At 43.2% G+C, this 20,650-nt stretch overlaps 1 protein-coding gene across 1 annotated transcript in view; it reads left to right on the top strand.

The window, feature by feature from the left end:
- Positions 1–1,724: 1,724 nt before the first annotated feature.
- TBX20 (T-box transcription factor 20) overlaps positions 1,725–20,650 on the top strand; it is a 40,157-nt gene continuing 21,231 nt past the window's right edge. Inside the window, exons 1-6 of the mRNA XM_009567849.2 lie at positions 1,725–1,963; positions 3,991–4,225; positions 5,360–5,524; positions 10,740–10,848; positions 16,365–16,523; positions 19,920–19,996. Coding sequence (XP_009566144.2) covers positions 1,837–1,963; positions 3,991–4,225; positions 5,360–5,524; positions 10,740–10,848; positions 16,365–16,523; positions 19,920–19,996 — 872 coding nt within the window. The 5' untranslated portion in view covers positions 1,725–1,836. The remainder of the gene's footprint in view (positions 1,964–3,990; positions 4,226–5,359; positions 5,525–10,739; positions 10,849–16,364; positions 16,524–19,919; positions 19,997–20,650) is intronic.

The following is a 20,650-nucleotide window of genomic DNA, read 5'->3' as shown; positions in this document are numbered from 1 at the left end:
GCGGAGCAGGGCTGTCCCGCAGAGACACTGGGCGCTTGGAAGGAGGGATCTCTCTAGAAGTAGAGACTTCAAGTGATGTGGAGAGGGGTCTTTTCTGTTTCTTTTCTTGGGATGACCGTCTGGAGACTCGTTCGTCTCATTTTCTCCCTGTCTGCGAGGTGTCCTGGCTCCCCAGCAAAGGGGGCTGCCTGGGCTTTTCTCTGTTCCCTTCTCCCTCAGCTTACACTTTAGGATAAAGACCGGGCCCCCAGACCGCTGTGAACCACACTGAAATCCTCAGCCCTTCCCCAAACGCCTCAGACACTTCGAAATATGCACGTCTTGTTTGCGATTTAAAAAAAATAATAATCTATTCTGGCTATATATTCTATCTATTAGCAAATTCAGGTAAGAAAAGGGCAAACTACAGTTGGTTCTCACACATTTCAAAGCGATAAGGCACAACTTTGTGCTGCTCATTTCACCGGCTGTGAGGGGTGACCCGAATGATTATTTCTCCGTATTAATTAATTAGGTTCAGCAGTAACAGGAGCCGCACAGATCCGTACTTGACCGGGGGGAGTCCTTCCTGCAGCACATTTCGTGGCACAAGCCTGCTTATTAAAAGTCCCTCAGATTCTTTCCTAGATTTGGAAGCTGGCACGTTAGTGACAAATTTTCATGTCCTCGTGAGTCGTTTTAGCAAGCAAATATTTTCAGTCCTCTTTTTTTTTTTTTTTTTTCATTTAAAGGACTTTAGTTAAATTCTCCGGGTTTGTGTTTATCTATGTATATCTATCTATCTATCTATCTATCTATGTATCTATGTATCTATCTATCTATCTGATGTGCTTAAAAGAGTACTGGTGAGGAACTTAGATCACTGTCTTGGAATTATCTGCTCATTGGCACCATCAGCCCATCCCGTCTCTCTGTCTTACGTACTTGATATCTAGTTTGGTGGAAACAATAGAGTCATAGAATAGTTAGGGTTGGAAGAGACCTTAAAGATCATCTAGTCCCAATCCTTCTGCCATGGGCAGGGACATCCCATTAGATCAGGATGGAGTTGAAGAAAACTGTGACCAGTGGCCACTGGCTTGGATGGGATGGGAATCCAGCAAGGGTCTCAGCTGGAATCGGTGGGACCGAGTATATCTGTTTAAGATGACAGTATTTGGGAACCGATGAGGAAAAAACAAGTGCTCGATCAGCCTTAAAGAACTCTCTGCTCCAGCAGAAGGCACACAAGGACGAAAACGGGCTGCTTTAAAAAATCGCGTTTTATTATTATTATTATTATAATTATAATTATAATTTAAAATAGAAAATTGACACATCCACGAGAAAGAAAGAAAAAAACACAAACCAAAACCAAACACCACAAACCAAACTAAACCAAACCCAACCCAACCCAACTTTATTCCCCTCCTTTCGACCACCTATCCAAGGATTCTTGTCTCGAAAAGGTGACTAGTCTAGGGAGCAACCCCGGCCGTGTGGTCGCGCTCAGAGGAGGGGAGGGAAGCCGAGGGCTCTTCAGGGAGCGGGTCTGGGTTGCCCAAAGAGGGAGGGTAGGCAGGGACCCCCCTCCAAGAGCCAGCCGCCCCCTGCCCACCCCGCGGACGGGCAAAGCCCTCCCCTCTCTTCCTCCTCCTCCTCCTCCTGCCGCCTCCGCCCCCTCCTCCGCGGCCGGTCCGGGGCCCTTGACGTGTCCCGGCGCCGATTGGCCGCCGGCCGATAGGATCTCGGCGGCCCCGCGTTAAGGCGGGGGCAGGCGCAGCGCTGGGCGCAGAGCGCCCCGGTCCCCCCGCAGCGCTGCCCCCGCCGCTCGCCGAGCACAGCCGCCGGCTGGCCATGGAGTACACACCGCCCCCCAAGCCGCAGCTCTCCTCCCGGGCCAACGCCTTCTCCATCGCCGCCCTCATGTCGAGCGGCAGCTCGAAGGACAAGGAGTCCCCCGAGAGCACCATCAAGCCCCTGGGTGAGTGGGGACCGGGGTGTCCGTGGGGCGCCGAGCTCCCGTCCGTCTGTTCCCGATTAGCCTCCGGCTGCCGGGTCGGAGGCTTCGGGCTTCTCCCTGCCCGTAGGTTTTTTTTTTCCCTGCGGAAGAAAAAGCCGCACAGCGAAATCCAGTCGAGCCCCCCGCATCACTCACCGCCGTTTTCAGGCGAGGCGGTTTATAGCATAAACCATTCTCCAAATTCCTCCGGTTTAAATTATCCCGTCTGTTTATCCAGCTTCGCCGTTCGTAGAATAATCTCACACCCTCAGGTAGTTACGTTTCTCTTCGCTGGTACGGAATAAGCCTCTTAAATATTTGTTGCGAGTCATCTATGTTTTTTGAAGTCAACTAAGAGAGTCTCCGGTGTCGTGCGTAGGTTCACATTGGGTAGAAAAACTTGTAAGGAGACCTGAAATCCTCTTTGCTACGCAGCTACTCGCTGTAGGCTCGTACACACTGTTTTGCTCTACATCGACTGGGAGGACTTTTTGTAGTCATTCCTCGCGATTTTCTGGTGAGCGATTTCGCTTCTGTTCGGTTGCCTCGAATCAGATTCGCGGAGGCTTTAGAAAAGCATGAGCATCTTCTCCTCCACCCCCACAATTTCTGCGGGTTGTGATCCCTGCGTGTATCCAAGAGTTCGCAGAAAACTATATAAAAAAAATTTTAAATGAAAGTGTATTAGGCTTTCAGGATGCCAATGAACAACGTTACAGTCAAACTTAAAGGAATTTAGAAAAGGCAGCGCTCTCAACCTCTGCTCCATCTCATCAGTTGGCTCAAGGGACTTCACATAGTCCAAGGATTCATTGTAAACTGTATTTTTTAGTCTGGGAGATAACGTAGGCCGGGAATGTTGTAGTATACCCGTTTGACATATTTACACGGTCTTGTGTGAAACGTAGCTATTTTTTTCTTTTTCCTGTTTCCCCCTTTTTTTCCTCCTTAAGCTGCTTGCTCAATTAATTTCACAGTTGTTTTGTTTTGGTTTTTTTTTTTTTGAGTCGTTGCACGGCGCCGGTCAGTTAGAAACGGAGGGGAAATTTCTGCCTGTAACGCGGCCTTTATTAACCCGAGATCCGGGCGAAATCTTCCCCCGTAGGGATGGGGGGCGTTTGTGCGCATCCCTTTCCTTGGCGCCGGATCCTGGTGCCAGGGCAGAGCCCTCCGACAACTTCGCTCCCTATTGTCCTCTTCTTGGGCTGAAACTCCCAGGGGACCCTCTGGAGCCCCCGAAGCCCCTAGGGGTTCGCAGGAGGGGGTACCCAGCCGAGGCGGGCGGCCAGCACCCGCGGCAGTATCCGCACCCGCGCAGGTTGCGCTGTCGCGCGCATCTTCTTCCGGCGCTTGTGTCGCCGACGGAGCGTGTTCAGCTTCAGCAAACCGGCTGGAAGGCACGGTAGACCCGGTTTTCCGGGCGGGTGAGCCCGCACCCGGCGAAGCGTGGGTGTTAGGAGCTCGCTTCCCCGCGGAGCCTGCGCGGCCGCGCTCGGAATCTTCACTGCGGTGCGCACTTTGCCAGCGGGGCAATCGAAGAGAAGCCGCCCGCGCTCCCCAAGCAGTGACCCTCAGCCCTTCCCGGTTTAATGAGAGTTAGTGACCTTTCCGTGGACGCCTCGGTTAGCAGCGGGGACAGCGCGCAGGGCCCGCCCCGCGCCTCCTCGGAGCGCGTAAAACCCGGGCGGGGATGCTCCCCGCGCATCCCTCCCTTCCCCGCGCATCCCTTCCTCGGGATCCTTTCGGGACAGGCGCCGCTCCGGGCTCTTCCTGCAGCTTATCTCGGAAAAATCATCACCCTGCCCTCAAATAGTGAGCTGTTGCCTAAGAAACAGAGAGGATTTGCGGGTCCGAAAGGGGCAGCTGAACGATAAATTCCTGGGGTTTTTTTTTTTGTTGTTGTTGTTTGTTTGGGTTTTGGTTGGTTTTTTTTTTGGAACCTAGATTTTCTCGGTGGTAGCCTTCGTCCTGGCTGAATCCTCTCTCTTTTCCTCTCTCAAATCCCGCAGAACAATTCGTTGAGAAATCCTCTTGCGCCCAGCCTTTGAGTGACTTATCCAGCTTGGACCCTCACGGGGATTTTAGCACCAGCCCTTCGTCCCTGTGCACCGAACCCCTCATCCCCACCACCCCCATCATCCCCAGCGAGGAGATGGCCAAAATCTCCTGCAGCCTGGAGACCAAAGAGCTCTGGGACAAGTTTCACGAACTGGGTACCGAGATGATCATCACCAAATCCGGGAGGTAAGGCTGGGCAGGACCGGGATCCCTCCGGGGAAAGAGGGAGAAGCAAAACAAAATCCTACAGGTTTTTATTCTGGGAGAGCAGCACGGATGGGCTAAGGGAAAACGAGCGTGAATTGCAGCCCTTCGGAGGTTGCGGGAGGCTGAAATCAACCCTGCGGGTGGGTAGAAACATTGTTTGGGTCCCTCACGATGTGGTTTGTGGCTAAAAGCTCCTTCGTGCGCCACAGGGAATTTTTTTGCGGAGCTGGGTTGGTAAACACAGGAAAATGCGAGGTGATAGGGAAGTAATTCAGTCAAGGCTTGGTTTGGTTTGCTTCTTTCTCGGTTGCAAATAACGTGCAAAAGAATCCCAGGCTTTCCCGTCATCTCAAACCACGCCGTTTCTTCAGTGAGGCTTTCGCTTTAGGTCAGTCAAACGCAGTCCGGAGGAGGCAAATATCTTATCGGGTTTTGTGCGCCCCAAATTACTTGTTATTAATGTGGATCCCTGATGTTTTTGTTGTCTAAGTAGCAGTTAGAATGTATTTTTTCTTCTTCTTTTTTTTTTTTTTTAAAAAAAAGTATGTATAAAAACTTCAGTTTGAAGTTCAAATTCTTAAACTACGGCAAAATCTTACATTTTAAAGTTGCGCTTTGTCAAAATTCAAGCCAAGAAAGGAAAGTTTCGTTTTGAAAAATCCTCTCTGAAATATCGAGGGCAGGCTTAAAACAGTGCGCATCTGAATTATGTAAGAATATTAATGGAAATAATTCTTCAATATTTCCTTAACGCTGGTATGAACGCCATAAAAAAATTCCATGTTTAAGGACTTCTGTATCTTAGGTACAAATATTTCCTGAAATGGTTGTGTGCTTTTAACTAATAGGCAAAAGTATATTTCTCTTTTGCTTTTTTACTTTTACTGTTTTTTCTTTTTGCTTCCGAAAACTTGTTGAGATTTCAAGTTGCTATTTCTGTGCCCACAAGAGACAGAGGATTTAACTTCTATCGTGCTTAGGCAGAATCAATAAATACTTAATTTTTTTTCCCAGTGGCTTAAATTAGAATTCTTAATTTGAACAGCTTTTCAGAAGCCCTCTTATTTCCATTATCCATCCATGTATTTATTTTCTGCTTTGCCTTTATTTCAGGAGAATGTTTCCTACAATCAGGGTTTCCTTCTCAGGAGTGGACCCTGAAGCCAAGTACATTGTGTTAATGGATATAGTTCCTGTGGACAATAAAAGATATAGATATGCCTACCACAGGTCTTCCTGGTTAGTGGCTGGGAAAGCTGACCCTCCGCTCCCTGCAAGGTTTGTAGATTTTACTGCTGGTCTTTCTTTTATATTCTTACTTTTTTTTTTTTTTTCCTTCAAGAAATGCTTGCTGTTAATCTTTCCATGCTATTTACAAGCAGTGCTCTGAGATTTTTGAGTCCATCTTCAACAATGTTAACTGCAAAACTCTGATTAGTTTCTGTGATGTGGAATCGTGCCTCAAATCTCTGCTTGAGGTTTGATTAATCCTCAATGTTCCAAGGCATGCTGGATTTGGCTAAAGTATCTTTTTGTGTGTGTGTGTGTATATATATGTGTGTGTTTAAAAATTAAATTTGCCACAATTCGGATAAGAAAGCTTTAAATAAGAAAAGATATTGATTTGTTTCTTGGGTTTGCCCCCCTCTGGTATTTGATCTCATAACGAAAAGCAAAGCAAGCACCGCCAGCCAAATTCAAGTAGATATACTGCTTTACAGTTCAGTGCTGTTTATGCTTGAAAGTATATTGTTTTTTCATAACACATCTGGTGTAAGCTGACAAATAATTTTATTCTTGCTTTTAGTCATCTCTTTTAGCAGGCAAAGTACGAATCAGTTCTACAACAGTTGTTCGGGGTTTTTGTTTTTGATAAGAAATCATGACGTTTTCTGAGACTTTAGGAAAAAAAAAAAATCAAGTAAATTTCTCTTCTGTCCTCCCCCTTTTCTATACAGAAACAAAATGCTGTAGAAAATTAATTTCTAAAATCATTCTGCTTATGAAATTTATGGCTGACTCCGTCACCATCAGGAAACTGAGGCTACAGCATTAGGCTGTAAAGTAGAAGGGTGCTTCACCAGAGACGCATGCTACATCATATTCAGCCCAGCATTTCAGTACGTACTTAAGTTCTCAAGTCCAATAAGACTGAAGCACATGTCGAACGGCTTTGCTGAGTCAGAGCCGGAGATATGGAAATAACATGATGCCTCTCTGGCTTCAAAGAAACCTTCTGTGGACGGCTCTGTGCAGGCACACAGATCCGTACCAGGTGGCTTAGCCCAGGGTTGAGAACTTGCTTATTACAAAGTCAGAAATTAGAAGTGAAACACAAGAAATGGAAGCACATTTTTTCATGTGTGAATATAGGGACTAAATCCTGCACACTTTCCTCATATAATTAGTTTGACTGAGATCTTGCTGACTCTTGATCTCTAGAATGCAGCTCGGGAAGTAAACAAATAAAAAGCTCATGCAGAAAAGCTGTGATTAAAGACAGCAACCTACGAGTTATGTCTGCTTTGTTTTCATGGCCAAAAGCTCCTTCTTGCAATGTGGTTAACGTCTGAGGGCTTCATTTGACGTATTGTAATGGGCACTGATCAAAACCCAAAGTAAAAACGTGGATCCTGCTCCAAAACAGCCAACATCAAAAGAAGAAATAAGGGAAGGATGGAAATAGTTTTAAGGCAGGGTTCCCCCCTTCTTATTTTTCTGTTCAAGTGCCCTTTTGAATACTTTTGAAAAGGTGGCTAATTCACACTATCTAGCATAGACTCATTCAGTGGGGAAATACAAGAGTATGAAGCAAGAGATTGATCCCTGGAATAATTAGCAACTGCCCTACTGACTGTCTTAGAGCCAGGGTCAAACCTTCTTGGATCTTAATATTTATTATGGTTGGACATGGTTGTTCTTTAAGGTCCTCGGCAAGTCAGTGCCCTTATGTGCAAATGTATATCTGTGCTGTTTTATTTCCAGGATGTTTTCAGAATGCTTAGCCAAAAGACCGTGAGTCATAGCGCTGGCACAGATTACTTTTTCTTTGTATGAACAATACTTGCATATACATTCATGTACTTTCTGTTTCTTTTGCTCCTACTCGGTGAGGAAAAAGATGTCAAGAGGTTCAGCATGCCGATGTTTGCATTACTAGTGCTTTTTCTGGTGTTAATGCATCTTTTGAGGTGGGAAACCTCAGTCTTGCTCAAACGGATTAAAAGTAGTACTCCTCCCATCACAAAACAGGTTTGGTCCTGCTCTAGTAACAAGAGCTCTTAATGAAGTTATCATTCATGATTTCTTTTTCTCCAAACACTTGGTTTTAACTCTCGTTGCTTGAGGGATGTCAGGGAGGAGGGTAGGTGTGCTGAGTGCTTGGGCACTAGTATCAAGGTGCTAACACCCCACGTACATCACTGCCTGTATCTGCATAGGCACAACAGCATCAGGGGAATTATTCAGAAGTCACATTACGCATGGGTGTAAGACTTCGCAAGATTGAACCCATTAGGTGTCTTACTCTTTCCATCATAAAAATAACTTTCAACGCTAAGACGGGTTTTTTTTTTTTTCCAAAATTATTAAGTATTCTGTGATTCTGTTTGAAAGATTAGCCCTTTGGGGAACTTTCTATAAAACCCAGTTTTATCCCTATCTTCCTGCTGTCAACGTTTAAGACAAGCTTATGTTGCAACGAACACTTAAATAAAAATACTTTTCAGAGAGTCATTTGTGAATTTTCTCAAGTGCTGTCAGAGGAGAGAATTCCTATGAGATATTTAGTTTATTTTTTCGAATTGCTAAGACTGTGTGGAACATCAATTTAATAAACTTCAGTGCGTACCTTTTTCACTATTCTTCCTTTTTTGCCTCCTTTCTTTCACTCAAAAGTCTCTTTTATTTTTTTTACTGTATTTATCAACAATAATTTGTTTAATGAAGTTTTAGTGTTTCCATCCTTACAGAGAACTCTAGGTAAGAAACCTTTGAAAGATATTATATTTTGCATATTATTTGAGGCATTAAAGTACTTAAAAGCAGTATGCACAGGGCTTGTAGGACTAGATCAACTGTGAACCTAAATAGAAGGAGATAAGTGTCGCATTCCAAAATATGCAAGAAGGAGGCAGTACATAAACCTTGCATGTATCATGAAACATTATATACAACAGAGAAAATTCACATCCAAATATAGCTCTTAAAGCCTTTGTGAGTTGCAGTGAGCAGCCCCTCGCATCTGGCCGGCCTTAGGCGGCAAAGCCCATGCAAACTTCTGGGAGAGCCTTGTGTGCTGTGCCGGAATGTTCACATTTATTTCTCTAACTTGTTTGCTTGTGGGTCCTCATGGTATTGTTAACTTCTGCTTCAGAGGGTGATACATCTAATTTTCAACTCTCTTCTCTAAGGTGCACAAGCTCAGGCTGTAGAAGTGTGTGGATAGGTGTAGTTCACCAGGTGGAACCACATTCTGCAGTGAGACTGACAGCATGTAGCAAATTGGTAAAGAAAAGTGCAGTCTATTAATACTTTCATGTATCAAACATTTAGCTGCCCATCCTTCAGTGACTTCCTCATATCTCTCTGCTAGCATCCAGGCAATTCATAGTTTGAAAGCAGTGCCAAGCATTAACCATTTATGGTGTAAAACAATTGTGCTCGGCTTTTAGACACGTGAAAATCTTTACTCATTCCCCAGCACTTATGTGAAATAGTGTGGATCTTTGGTCCTGATTAAGCAAACCTGGCTGAGTCTGGCACTCTATGATCACGGTAAATATCATTAGCTATCCAGAAAGTCAAAATCAGGAGTTAGACTAAAAAAAAAATAAAAAAAAAAGAATATCACAGGGCTAACTGAAATGTTACAGGACATATTTGGGAACTTTAATGTTTTGATTCTCTAACTCATGGTTCTAAAGACTGTTATTTTAACAGTTTTGTTTTTTTTTTTACAGGAAGGCAAGGTTAATTTTCATGAGAGGTAAAATTCATTTGACACAACAGGATTCCAGGTCTTGGGTTCTCAGGCATATCATGATTTTTCATGAGCCTTGCAGTGCAATCAGCAGAGTTGACAGCAGTCAGGATGCCTGTATGTTAGGAATATTTTATTGCAACAGGAACCCTAGCTCAGTATCCCTCCCGTGGACATAGTTATACCAGCCAAACTGTGCTTTGGATCAAGTTAAGGAAAACATCCTGCACATCTGAAGCAAGCTGTGCCCGTAAGACTTTAGTTTCACTGTGTCTTGGGGATACTATTGGCAAAAATGGAGAATGCAGAATTGAATCTCCTTCTTTGAGCAACAGAGTTGTGCTCCTGGAAGTCTTTAGTACGGGCGTTCCTTGATTAAGGATCAGCGTAGTCTATCAGAGACTTAAACCTCGTCATTTAGTGTTTTTTCCATTCTCTTGCCTAACCAAAATTGTAGCTCAATAGCAACAAATGCTTATCTTTCTGACCTGGCATCTCAGCGCTGCCCCCCCCACCCGCCTGATGGGAAAAACTCTATCCATGTGGCTGAAGACATTACCCAAAATGAGAGTCAGGCCCTCAGTGAGTGATAACCGACACTGACAGCAGCAGAACGAGTTTGGTTTGCACTAGCTGAAGGTCTAGTTCAGCTCTTAATTCAGTATCACAAAAGAATGTCTTGAGTTAAATAATTTTCAGCAATACATCATTCCTGTAAAATCACTGTTTTTAAATAGCCAGGTACTTGTAATTAGTGTAGTCATAAAGTATATATCATTGTATCTACATGTCTTCCATGCTTCCTTTTCTTCTGCTTAATTTCCTAAGTGGTGTATTGTTAATTACAGACCTGCAATTAATTTTTCCATGTCAGACCACTGTGCTGGACTGCAGCCTTCAACCTCTTATAAACAGATGTCACCACAGCTAATATGTGATCGAGTGCAGGTTAAAATCATTATCACAGCTTAATGTTACATATAAAGACAAATGCATCTTTATCTACATTCCCCCATTATCTCTCTATGACACCATGTTTTTTCTCTCGGAGCTGTAGTCATTGTTATTTTAAGTGCTTGTTAGTACAGCTGTGGGGAAAGACATGATCGATTTTTCATTTGGGAAAAGACACAACAGCAAATGTTAGTTAATGTCTCCATTTTAGATAACTAGATAAAGTAATAGGTATGGTTAGAGAGCAATCTAGCACTTGGACATGGTATTCTTCATTATGTTCCACTGAATTAAACAACTCAAATAATCTGCTTCATTGTCTTTCTCTAATGGTCATACTTCAGGCATTCATTAATTTGGGGAAGAACGTGTGTGTCTTGTTTGAGTAGCAGCTCTGTATCACCCTAAGCTCTCAGGAAATTCATACCTGTAAAACCACCACTTATCGTGAAAGCAAGATATTGTGAGCTTTTTAATTTCATACAGAAGTAATGCCCCCACACAAGCCAAAAGGTGAGACTTTTTTTTATGAGCAGGCTTTATCCCTCTGTTTTTCAGGTTGTACGTGCACCCTGACTCGCCATTCACTGGAGAGCAACTGCTGAAGCAGATGGTGTCCTTTGAAAAAGTCAAACTCACCAACAATGAGCTGGATCAGCATGGCCATGTGAGTAGCCCTCCTTGTGGGAAACAGCAGAGGAACTGCTGAAGTGGAATCACTAGCTTGTGCCACAGGGCTGAGCTTGTGGGAGATAAACAGTAATGGGGAAAGGCTGCCGTGGCCCCCACGTTACACCTTTCTTGGCCCGCCTTTCAAACCGCAGTGCAGGACGACACTGAGCAAAGCTTAAACACGTTGGGGTTTAATCTCTGTTGTAGAGGAACAGGTGACTTCAGAAATCAGTTTTTTTTACCTTTCATAAGGTAGGGCTCAGGTCAGTGCAAGTACTCAAATTGTGCTCCTAATGCTGTCAGAAGCAGGACATCCACTGGGGACAAGTTCAGAGTGAGGACAAGCATCAAAGCAATGAAGAGAAGGAAGGCAGGTGAGCTTTTTGTTGTGCTTGTGCCCACATGTTCCTGTGACTTGGCAGTATGCTTTGCCACGTGCACTGGCTAGCAAGCTTGGATGCTTTTCTCTGTGTGTTTGGAAGCTCCCTCTCATTACAGCCAACCTGTTAGCACTGGGTCCGTCAATAAGAGATCTTGTACTTTCAGACTTTCAGCATGGCTACAGAGTCCGTAGAAAATACTGATGTGACACCAAAGCAAGGGCTGTTGAATTGTAAAAATAAGTGTGCCTCAGTTGCTCTCAGAATAACTGTAGGCTACCTGCAAGTCAAGGTGCCACAGAATGGACTTGGATCTTCAAAGGAGGCAGGTCCCGGCTCTAATTGGTACCAGTCTGTTGCCACAAGCCCTGAGGCTAGGAGCTGGTAAATGGGATGCAGAGGTGATAGTCATGAGCTCCTGATACGCTCCATCAGTGGGGACAACTCCTTCAGCAATCTGACTGTCTTATGGTAGATGGTTGGGTCCTGTCCCCTCCCCAAAGTTCCCGTGAAGTGCAAGACCAGCTACAGCTTTGTACCACCTCCAAATCACAAAAGTGTTTCCTCTGGGCTTGGTGATTCCCTAGAGGAAGGCTGAAGGAACAGAGGGACAGATTTGAAAGGGTTGTTGGCTTAGAATTGGTAATTAAGAATAATGAGTGCAAAGTAGTGTTAGTAAATGTGATGTTGGGAAGAGAGGAGTGATTTTGAATGCTGAACCATGTGTAGGGGTAACTAACTTCTAATGCTGAATAACTATGACATACACGGTATCAGAAATCTCTCCCCTAGTGTGGTATTTCTTACATCTCTGGATGGTGTGAGACAGGCTGTTTGTCTGAGCTGAGTTCTGTGCAAATGCTTCATATGCAAAAGACAATTTTTATTCATTTCAAGACCTAAAAATTGAACTACAGCCATGATAATTTAGAATACATCCTGGGAACAACAACAAGAAAAGTAGTTTAAAAGAAAAAAATGACAAAGCCCAGATAAATGCCTGTGTGGTGTTCTTTTGTAAAGTTCTGCCTGTGGGTATATTTTTCTTGAATCCAGTTCCCACTATTGCTCCCTTCCTGACTAGGAGGAGAATGTCTTTTCTTTTTTTTTTTTTTTTCCTCTCTCTTATTTCATAATCTGTAGAAGGGCAAAGCTGAAGATTTGTGGGCTCTATCACTGAGTGATGATAGAGCAGTATACGTGCGCACTTAAAAAGAAGCATTTTTCATCATAACAGGGGCCATGTGTGCCTCTAATAAAGGGCTTGCAGCAGTATATCGCAAACTAGTTAGGAGCAGTGCAGTTCCCAGAAGCCCAGATGAGTATAAAGAAGTAGTAGGTCTAAGAAGCTGTCGGGAACAGAGACGTGACGGAACAAGAAGATGTAATTGTCTCTGATACAGGCAGTAGCAGAAAATGAGCTGTAGCCTCTGAGATGTGGCCTCCTGATTAACTTTCCAAGAAGTGGAAGAGGTGGAACCCATTCTTTATGCAAAGGGTTTGGACAACCAAAAAGTCAGTGCAGTTTTGCATGTTCAGTGAAGAATAAGCCCTGAGGGCTCGATCCTGTATAGAGAGCTCTGTGACAGGTGTCACGACTCTGTGGAGCATTCCTTTTTAAATATTTTGTGGGCTTTTATGTTACAAATGAGGGTGTTGTTTTATGTGCCGCCTTATTGAATGTATGTAAATAACATCATTGCATCCCTAGTAGAATTAAGAAAAAAAAAATCATTCCTTGGAGCCTTTAAGGAGGGCTAACTGTGCTTTGACCAGAGGCATTTCTAAGCTCCCATGTACTAAGAGAAGGGGAGAATTGAAATGCCTCCTGAAACCTCTCCCTTCAGTTTGAAAGACCTGCTAAATTCTTAATTATATTTGATATGGCCTGTTGGTTCATGACAAAGTTTTAATGACCTAAAAGACACCTTTAAGTCCTAGTTATAGGTAGAGAAGCTGGATCCAACCTGATTCCAGTTTGTTCTAGTTCCTTGCTTTCTTCATCCTCCAGAAAACACTTTTGGTTTTTAAGGTAATTGTAGTGGTTTATTTGTAGGGTGGTTCATTTCCTGAAAAAGAATCTGAAGAGAAGAAGCATTTGTTTGTTTTCTCTTATCCTGAGACTTTTGGAGTTGACAAGCATCTCTGCTTGCGTATCTTCAGCAGTGTGCATAACCCCATAGTTACGTACGTTTTCTCTGCAAGCATTAGGAAGAAGTCTTATCTCTGTGTGCATGACATACAGCTTGCTCCATGGAAACACTTTCAGATCTCCTTACTAGAGGAAGGAAATGGCTTCTCCCTGGATTTTTACAGCCAAGCAACTAATTCCCATTTTTTTGATTGTGGAGCAGTTGTGATTATGATTTTTTTTTTTTTCCCAATTTCTGGTGATGTTTTTCACACAGACTGGTTTTTTTTAGGACTTTTGGTTGCACTTAGGTGAGGTGGTACTGTTTTTGGTTTATGGTGAGGTGAACCATGACTGTATACAGCATTGTAATTTCTTTTCTAGCATTTATGATAGCAAAATTCAACCACGTAAATCTTTGCAGAAATGAACACAAAGGCATTAAGATGACCAACAAGTAACTGTGAAAGCAGGCATTTCAAAATAGCCATAGGGAGTTATACCCTGGGTTCTTTTTTTAAAGTCAGCTTGGCAGATGTTAGGAACCTCCATGCTTTTAGAAAGCAAACTTTGCCTGGTAACACTCTTCTTCAGTGAATATGGAAGCCGCATTTACAGCATAGTTCCTGAACTCAAAGCTACCTCAGGGATTTTGCAGCTGGCATCCAGATTGCTTCTGGTCACCAGTCTGTAGCCAGTGGGAGCCAGATGCCTACAAACCTGCCTGACCTTACAGCAAAGAGGTTCCTGTAAGGATGGATTCTGGTCATCTCCCCTGCCGCAGGCTGTCATCACGAGGGCAGATGGGAGGGCTGGAGGCCTGTGACCACAATGTACTGCCAGTAAGCGTGTGCCGTGGGGGCTACTGTAAGTATATGTGCACCTGACATTTCTCTCAGGCATGCCAGCATGAGTATCACAGAGTTGGCATCTCGGATGTAATGATAGCTACACCGTGCAGGTAGGGAACGGCTTGGACTTTGAGACCACCCCTGGGGGCTACTCTGTGCAGGGCATCCTGTGTATCTAACTCCTTTCAGCTGTTTTGATGGTCCTAACATAAGAAGTTGCATGGATATTAAGAGGTATCTCTGCAGTATCCTGCTGACTTTATTATCAGTGAGTACTGCAATGCTGGCAGCCTGTTCAGGGATGCAGATGGAGCGTTAGAGACAAAGACCCTCACAAAACGGAAACAGTGACTTTAACCTTGGCCATGGGTCTTTTGTGACCTTCTGGCTGCATTTGGTACTTGTTTTGTACCTGAATGATCTTATTTGCCTCTGGCGGGAATGCACAGGTAGAGCATTGAGGCAAAGAATGTTGTGTTCCCTTCTGGTTTCAGAAAACTTTTATAAAGTATTATGTGGTCTTGTTTGAGAAATGGAGTTTCTTTATCACAATTTTTATTCACAGAGGAGTGAAAGGAAAGGGAATGTGTGGGAGCTGCTCTGTCACAGCCTTTTCCTCCTTCCGCTCGGCTGCTGCTCAGATGTAATGCCATAACATAGCCATGAAAGGCAATGGGAAGCACTGAGCTCTGTGGGCTAACCCCTCAGTAAGCTCCTCACCATGCATGTTATCATCCTTTAAAATGTCTTTTCCAGCTGCTCAGAGCAGCCCAAGTGAAAAGGCTGGTAAGACAAAATTTTACAAAGAAGGGAAAGGTGCTGAGGTTATTAATGGCAAGGTCAATGGCCGTTGTGTGTCTGAATATATAAATTAGTGAAGTGATTTGAGAAAGGACCTGAGGTGTTAAAAAAGGACATGCAGTGCTTCTCGGATGATGGTTCCCCATCACTGTAATGACTTTTGTTGCTGTGTGCCTCCCCCAAAGTCAGTGTGAATCAGAACAATATTTGGCACCAAAGGAGCAGTGAAGAATGCACTGATGGAAATTTTAGCCATGACAAAGCTGTATCTAAGCTCCCTGCTCCAATGCAATATGCAGCCTTTCTCATTGACTGAGTTAGCATGAAATACTGCACCAATTCTGCTGTGTTTCAGCTGAACTTCATGCTTTTTGAGGCATGCACATTAGCTATTCCAGATGTACAGAGCTGGCTGTAACGTCATTATGGCTCCTGCAAAATAGAACCACCCACACTACTGCCAATTTGGTCTTGTGACTGTGATTATATCCAAAACAAGGACTGGTGCGAGCTGAGCTCTGTATTTAATTCTTATATTGTAATACTGTGGTTAGAGGCAGCCAAACAGGCTTCCAGCCAGTGGTAACTAAAACTTGTGGGACTCTCGGTGTGATGCCAGTGAAGTCTGAAATTGGTTAGTTGTTACATTAGATTTAGAATTATCTTGGGAGCTCGTAAACAGTTATTAATTAGGATAAAATGGCAAAACGTGGTCATTTGGGGGTTCTGTACTGGTTTTCCTCCTTGCAGTCACTTTTGGTAGTCTGCGGTGAAGAGCATCTGTGAAGCAGTTTGCTTTAAAGGTTTGCCCCTGTAAAAAGGATCTGGGGAGTTTTTTTTTTGGTCACCTGCTTTGTGGTAGTGGTGTTTTTTTGTTGGGCTTTATTTTTTTTTTTTTTTTTTTTTTGGGGGGGTTTCTGGCTGTTCTCATTCTGCATCTGCATATTTTTACAAGCATGGATTCTCAATCATGAACTTTCAAGAATTACATATCTACATTTGCTGCTGACACCTGAAAACTGGGGCACATGCTAGCAATAGCAAATGCTGTATGTAAAATGCTTCACCTGTAGGAACAGGTATTTATTCTTAAAAACTGCGTACTCACCAGTGGCGTAGGAGTGAGAGGAGGAAACCAACTCCCGGGATACCTGCTTTTCCAGCTTCATTTTCTGGAACAGCTCAAAGGAGCCTGAGACGTTGCTCTGAAAATCAGCCCCTGGCTCGTTAGATTTCAGATGTCTCCCCTGCAGTGTTAATTGGATCTTGTTTCTCCCCTATGGTTTTATAGCCTTTGAGGGTTTTGTTAGCTGTCCTCTCAGGACAGTACCTTCTCACTTTCTTGCAGATTATTTTGAACTCCATGCACAAGTACCAGCCAAGGGTCCACATTATTAAGAAGAAGGATCACACAGCTTCTTTGCTAAATCTGAAATCGGAAGAGTTCAGGACATTTATCTTTCCAGAAACAGTTTTTACAGCTGTTACCGCCTACCAGAATCAATTGGTGAGTACAGTTGTGAATTTCCATGGACTTAAACTAAACCCTGTCCTGTTGAAAACTCCCTTTCCCCCAATCTAAACCAGGAAACTTTCTAATATAATCTACCTTTCCATGCCAATGTCTGTAGTGTCCTTGCCCAACCTAATTTATATTCAGGAGTAATTCTTACATATACGGATAATCCAACAAACTTCAAAGGGCCATAAGGGTTATTCATGGGACTGAAGATGACATGAAAGAAGCTTTCATTTGTCTTCCCTTCGTCTATACAAATCTGTTGGTATATTATCGTTTAGTCCTTTTCTAATTATAGCTCATTAAGGAACTCTTCTTATTTGCAGTGATCTTTCATGCCACAAGCTATTTGCTGAGATATTCTGGTTTGCATATGATGATTTCATGGGCTTAAAAAGTTGACTAATTAAGCTGTAAAGCTCAAACGTAAGGGAAATCACTCAGAGATATGCTTTTCAGAGGCTGCCCAGATTACATCCAGATGTTTGAACTTCAATTTGCATGCCAGTGAATAATATATACGAAATGGAGGAGATCATAACAATGGATTGCTAATGAGTAATTTTAGGATGTATATAAACAATCAGAGAGCAGGGGCTCTGCTTGACAGTGGATAGGGTTTTAACATTGAAGTCACTGGAAATATGTTGTTGGCTTCAGTGTGATGCAGAGTGTGCTTTAAGGGCTAAATGACTATGGCACTTTCTTATTATGAAGAAAAATAATTAATTTCTAAATGCTCCGAATAAAGTGAAACTACTATATGGGAGGCTAAAGAAGCTCTGAAGATAACAGTAGTAGTAAGTCGGTCCTTATGACAGATTCTCTATACTGCTTTAAGTCTTTAATACCAGAACATATTGATTTTAAACTCAGGTTTGTATCTGAATGCAGCAGAGAATGTATTCAGCACCTGGCTATCTCAAGAACATAATGTTTGGCCAGGCAGTTAGATTTTTCCACTTGACTTTCTGTGGAAACCAACAAAATAATGGGCACAAAACCAACCAAACTTGGAATTTATTTCTGTAAGATAGATTTGTGTTTACTGACAATATTTACAACAGAGATTTCTAAACTAACCTTCCCAAAGCACATACACTGAGTCCTCGAAAATTTCTCAATGGAATATCTCTGGAACCCCTAGAGGTTGATGCTGTCATTTTATTTATGACTAATGAAAATGGAGCCTTTTTTCATTTTTGCCATTTCTTTCAGAACTGTTTTAAGGGAGGGGTTGATTACATTTCTGGAGGTTATTAGATAAAAGCTAAATACATTACACTTTCAACAAACTATCTCATAATTTAAGATTTAAAGGGCATGCATTTATTTAAACAGTCAAACCACTGCCACAGAGTTGAATTGTAGGTCAGATTTCATTTTAAAATGCTTTCTAGCAGATGTTCTCCGATTGTGAGACAGTCTCTCAGGAAAAATATGGCCATAAATGACTGTGAGTCTCATCTGGCTTTGGTGGATACAGAAATTTCCTCTTGTGATGTCATACTAAATCTTTAATATTAGGAAAATAGAAGTTTGATTGGTGAAAATCCGCTCAGGAGATGAAGAGACATCCTTATTGTTCTGCAGTGTAGTTGGCTTGGAGTGCTGGTGACCTAAGTCAGTGGAACTAGTTAGACCTTGCCTTTTTTTTTCAAGGTAGTTTTCAAAATGCTACCATAAAAATATTTGTGTATATGAAGCACTACTACATCACTCTTTGCCATATGACCACTTCAAGGGCTTTATGGATATCTTGGGAGTAGGATGAGACAAGATCCTGTGACAAGGCTAGTGTTCACTGTAGTTTCCGTCATTTCAACCTCCATGAGGGGACAGCTTCAAACTCTCAGCCAGCACAGAGATCTCAAGCCATTTGACCAGCCCATAGGAACAACCAGTGAACTGGGTGTTTCCTGCTTAGTGACTCAAAGCAAGGACCTTTTTCAGACAGCTTGACCCTAATGGACCCAAAACACGGGGCAAGGAAGGTAGCAGCTTAGGGGTGCAGTGAGTTTCCCAGAGTAGTGGCTGCAGGAGCAGCCACTCAGCGCATCGTTCATGTACTGCAGACCAGTAATTAAATATTCAGGTTTTGTTTTGGTAAGCCTGCCCCTCCCTCTCTGTGTTTCCCTCCTAGAAGACCTCTTTCTCAGAATGAAAGGTGGGGTTCAATTGTCCGCTTTTATTTTAATTTTGGAGGAGAAGCCATTCCATCTTGAAATACCTTTGTTTGCTGAGAGCGTTTGATTGTTTGAGGATTTGGAAAAGATCCCCTTTCTTTCTGAGTCTCAAGGGCCAACTATTAAAACTGAGGTTGTGTCCTCTTCAGTACAGGCTTTTTATTTTTTGAGGAGAGCCAGGCTAATATAGCTGTTCAGTTGAAATGCTGAGACCTGTGGATTTTCATGGGCTTCGGTTAGATTTGGTGGCATTCACTGGCTTGCAGGACAAGTCCTGTGTTACCCTCATTAAGCTCTAATTCCCACTTACAGTTGTACTTTTAGAAGTACTAAGGCCAGAATATCAAAATATTGATGTCTCAGGTTTTACTCACCAAATCTCATTTTGTTGCACAACTAGAAAATATCAGGAGGGCAATTGTGTATTTTCTTCTTTATCCCCCAAAAATACACTGGAAGCCAGAACCTATGCCTGAAAAATGTCACTACAAAGTTAAGGGGAGCCCTGATGCTTTGGGGCAGAGGGACTCTCGATCAGTGGATTACTCTGGCAGAATGAAAAGGCTGACAGGGTGCGCTGGGCAGGTTGGTAGAAGGGAGGAGATTCTTCTGTTTTCCAGGACGGTAATAGTTTTAATGGGGTCATTCCTTTAACTCCTTTCTGGCATTTTAAATCTGAGTTCTCCCTACATTTTTCTTCCCTCCTTCCTTTCCTCAGCCTCTTTCCATGCAAAACCAGTTAAACTGTCCATCTGTGATGGCTGGTAGTTCTGGCTGAGGGCATTTGCATCTGCAGGAGGCAGCTCAGAATTTGGGCTCATACTAGTTGATGTGGAGCTCCATCAACGAGGCTCAGACTTCAGCAGGATGCTGTGTATCTCTCATGGGAAAGGCAACCTGATTCATGCTGTTAAAGTGTTTGGAAGCAGTAACGCTGTACGTGCGTGAGTTCTTCCTGCACTGTGTAACATGAAGGCTGAGCCCACTTTGCCCTTTAATTTTTGCATTACCGTATTTGTAATACACCTCAGTTTGCCTTTCTAGCTTTGCAGCATTTCAAGAGTAGCATGCGTGCACACACACAAGGCGCGTGGATAAAATTAGCATTGAAGTCAGGAGGATGGATTGGTTAACACTTTGTATGCTGCAATACCTTAACACTACATTCATGTTGCGTTGGTCTTTTCTGTGTTTTCAGATAACAAAGTTGAAAATTGACAGCAACCCTTTTGCTAAAGGATTCCGGGACTCTTCCAGACTCACTGATATCGAGAGGTAATGGGAACTTTCTGTTTACTTTCCATGCAGATAAGATAAAGGGAAGAGAGAGTTTGTAGGAAAAAGCATCCTTTCAACTCCTGAGAAGCTGTGCATTTTAACGTTATCTTCTTGCATACAGTAAGCCTCCTCCACCTCCTTTAAAAATACGTATAAACTTTATGAAGAAAGAGCTGGTTTGAGTTTTGACATCTGTTCCAGTTGGGACCAATAAATTCATCTTCCTGATGAATTCTTGAAGGGGGGGAGGGTCAGTTTTACAACTTCAGAATGAAAAGCTTTTTTCTTATCATGCCATTTAATCCTATTGAAGGCTGTGAATTGGGTCACTGCGAAACAAGGGCAGTGGTCCTGTGAAAAATATCTTTATAGCTCCGCACTGCTCCACACAGTGGAAAAGAGAGAGAGGAGCTTCCCAAAATACACTTTAGCAGTCCCAGACACTGAAGTCAGCAATTATTGCCATCAGGACAAATCCCATAACTCCCACTCTGACGACAAAGATGCCATTTTTGTTTCACCAAAATTGTACTGCAGGCTGCATCAGGGGAAAGCTTTATCTGGAAACTGTTGAGTTTTTTGTGTGTACATCTCATTACAAGCAACTGCTGCCACAGGGACAGAAGCATTAACCCATAGCTGAGTAGGAAA

This window comes from Cuculus canorus, chromosome 2 (assembly GCF_017976375.1).
Source record: "Cuculus canorus isolate bCucCan1 chromosome 2, bCucCan1.pri, whole genome shotgun sequence".
NCBI lineage: Eukaryota > Metazoa > Chordata > Aves > Cuculiformes > Cuculidae > Cuculus > Cuculus canorus.
Note: the sequence above shows the minus strand (reverse complement) of the source record. Positions and strands in the feature narration are given on the sequence as shown.